This window comes from Salvelinus fontinalis, chromosome 34 (assembly GCF_029448725.1).
Source record: "Salvelinus fontinalis isolate EN_2023a chromosome 34, ASM2944872v1, whole genome shotgun sequence".
NCBI classification, from domain to species: Eukaryota; Metazoa; Chordata; class Actinopteri; order Salmoniformes; family Salmonidae; genus Salvelinus; species Salvelinus fontinalis.
The window spans coordinates 17,056,734-17,059,526 of NC_074698.1; the positions used below are offsets into that span (position 1 = coordinate 17,056,734).

General features: G+C 44.5%; 1 protein-coding gene across 1 annotated transcript; it reads right to left on the reverse strand.

Moving 5' to 3' along the window:
* Positions 1-414: 414 nt before the first annotated feature.
* On the reverse strand, positions 415-2,290 carry LOC129833328 (transcription factor JunB-like). The gene has a single exon (XM_055897842.1). The coding sequence runs from the start codon at positions 1,904-1,906 to the stop codon at positions 926-928; it is 981 nt and encodes a 326-aa protein (XP_055753817.1). The 5' UTR covers positions 1,907-2,290; the 3' UTR covers positions 415-925.
* Between the last annotated feature and the right edge of the window lie 503 nt (positions 2,291-2,793).

Here is a 2,793-nt window from a genome sequence, read left to right on the forward strand (position 1 = left end):
ATCATATTGATACAAAGTGTTAGATGAAGTGGAATGAAACCAATTTGCAAGGAAGGCGGGAGTTCCCAGAAATCTTCGCTCACAGTGACGTAAGCTCTACCAAAAATGTCCCTATATGGACACGCTGTGCGTAAAGGAAAGGTAACGCAACGCGCTGACGTTATGGACATGAAGGCGCTGAATGTAGTCTAATGGCATCGATTGCTTAGAATTTATCACTAAACCTAGCTTCAATGAAAACTTGCCATTTAATTCACACGCTTAATGTTGTTGTTTAGGCATAACACTAGACTTCAGTAAATGTGTAAAATCCTCTGTGCAGATACCCTACTTTAACGAACAACAATTTCTAAATCGCATTTCTATCAAACACCATGGATCGCATAATGACACCAGACAAGCATGAAGCCAAAATCGTTTTGAAAAGAGACTTTACTTAAATATACATAGCACAAATAAAAAAATACATTGTAAACATGACAAAATATTAATTTGTCAGGATCAACCTGGCAAACAAAATAACTTACACATTTAATGAATGCAGCATTGCATGACGATATGCAAAATTACAAACAATACAATAACATTTCCATTGATTAGGTATCAAAACCAGCCTATCAAGTGGTCTCTGGTTTGTTTTTCTAGTCACTCAGTGTTAGTGTCTATGTTCAGTCTGGATGCTGTTCCTGTTGTCATGTATTTGGATTATATGGTCCCTTGTGCAGTGTCCAACATCCGGAAGTACCATTTGTCAGTCTTTTACCCGAAATGAGAGTAGCCTACACACAGCCTGCGCCCGTATTGTCATTACCAACAATAGCCTGCCGGTATATGGCTTATTGCAGTGCTGTTCATGTTGAACATTCCTCCAGTGTTGTCACTTCTAAATCATGAATTACTCTGCGTAATGCCCTCGCCTCTCCATTTAAAATGCCTCCATTTTGCTCGTCAACATTAGTTGACAGCCGCTGCTTACATGTGTCAGGACTTTCTGTTTGAGCTGGGCGACTTGTTCACGAAGCACAGTCGCCGTATTGGAGAGCCCAGCATTGTCCGACTTCAGAACTTTCACCTTGTCCTCCAGTCGGGAGATGCGCTCTAGTTTGCGGCGCCGGCATTTGGTTGCTGCTAGTCGGTTTCTAAGCCTCTTCCTCTCGGCCTTGATTATCTCTTGGTTTTCCATGTCGATTGGGGACATTGGCGGGGAATCGTCGCTGCTGTGTAGATCAGGGACGGTTTGTGGTTCTTCTTTGAAAGCCACAAGGCGCTGTGGATGGACCCCAGCGCCAGGTAGAGAGTACTGAAAGGGGTGTGACCCCTGCGTCGAGGTCTGTTGGTGATGGCTCTGCTGGTGGAGCGGCGGTAAGTAGTTGATGGTGGTACTGGGGTAACTGGATGCGGAAGAGAGGTTAGTGTTTGGGCAATAAGCGTTCAGTGTTGTGTAGATTGGAGGCTCGGGCTGCAGGGAGGAGCCGAAGACACTAGAGGCCGCCACCGAACAGGTCGTCACACCACCCGCTCCAATAGACACGTTGGGCGGGGCCATGGGCATATGGTTTATCTTGTGGAGCTCGTCCAGGGCTTTCACGAAGCCCTCCGCAAAGCCCTCCTGCTCATCGGTGATGCTCCGGTTGTAGAAGTACTGGCCTGGGGTGGGAGTAGTAATTATACCGTTACTGTTTTGGATGATAAGCCTTTCGAGTTCGGGGGAAGCAAGCTTCAGTGACCCGACGTCCTGGTGCGCTGCTTGGTACAAGTCAGACTTGAGGTTGCGATATGGATCTGTCATGTTCAAATTCATATTCTGCTTTAGGTGTTTGTAGTCGTGCAATGCAGCATCAGAGTGGCCATAAGCCGAGAGAAAAGAGTCGTCATGATAAAAAGGCTGCTCCATTTTTGTAGACATAAAGTCGTAGAAAAGTGAGCTTACCAGTTGTGTTTAAACAGTCTCGGGATATTGGTCAACAAATGACGGTGTCAGTCAAAAGTAGCCTACGCATCAACGCAAGCACCTGTCTTCTTTTTCAGCAAAGATCTTTTTCAGCAATGACCCAAGTTCAAAACTAAAAAGAATTTCACTTCTAAAAGTGTGAGGGAAAATCCAAGATGTAGAACAGAGCAGTGGTCCACGAAGGCTGTCAACAGATGAATGACCGCAGTATTGACGTGTTCCAATGTCTTGAACTGTCTTTTTCAACCTTGTATAAGAAAACACTCAACTTTATACCCACAAAAGGTTGCGTTCCCGGTATGTTGTTCTATGTGATAAATTCACTCTGAGTGAGCAGCTAGTAACATGCCGTTTTATATACACACCAAACATTGGGCGAGTTCGTGTTGCATTGGCCGGTGCCCCGGGTGAGCGGAGTCTATATATTTTAGACTATCCCATTGGTCCATAAACGAAATCTCCACCCACCCGGTGCACTGACCATGCCAAACGAACTAGCCCACACACATGCTGTCAAGATTGGCAAAGGGAATTGATTGGGTAGAAACTATTTGTGCACGCCCAACAACATAACGTCAGGGTTATGACGCGATTGCCAGGAACCACTTTGATTGTAAACCGATAGTTAACACGCTTATGTAGGCAAGAAAAGTGAACAGTGAAGCAGGGCTGGATTAAGAATATACTTCGATACATTCTTCACCTAATTTATTGAAATCGCTGTGCAGACTAATGCACAACAAGGTTTAGACTAATTTGTCAACATGTTTCTAGGCTGTTGATATATGTTGTTTTGTGATCTGACTGTTACATTGTAACTACAGTAGACTACGTTACTGTGA

What these genes read in the sequence shown, in the direction of transcription:
- LOC129833328 (XM_055897842.1), bottom strand. Translation starts at nt 1,906, where the DNA reads ATGTCTACAAAAATGGAGCAGCCTTTTTATCATGACGACTCTTTTCTC.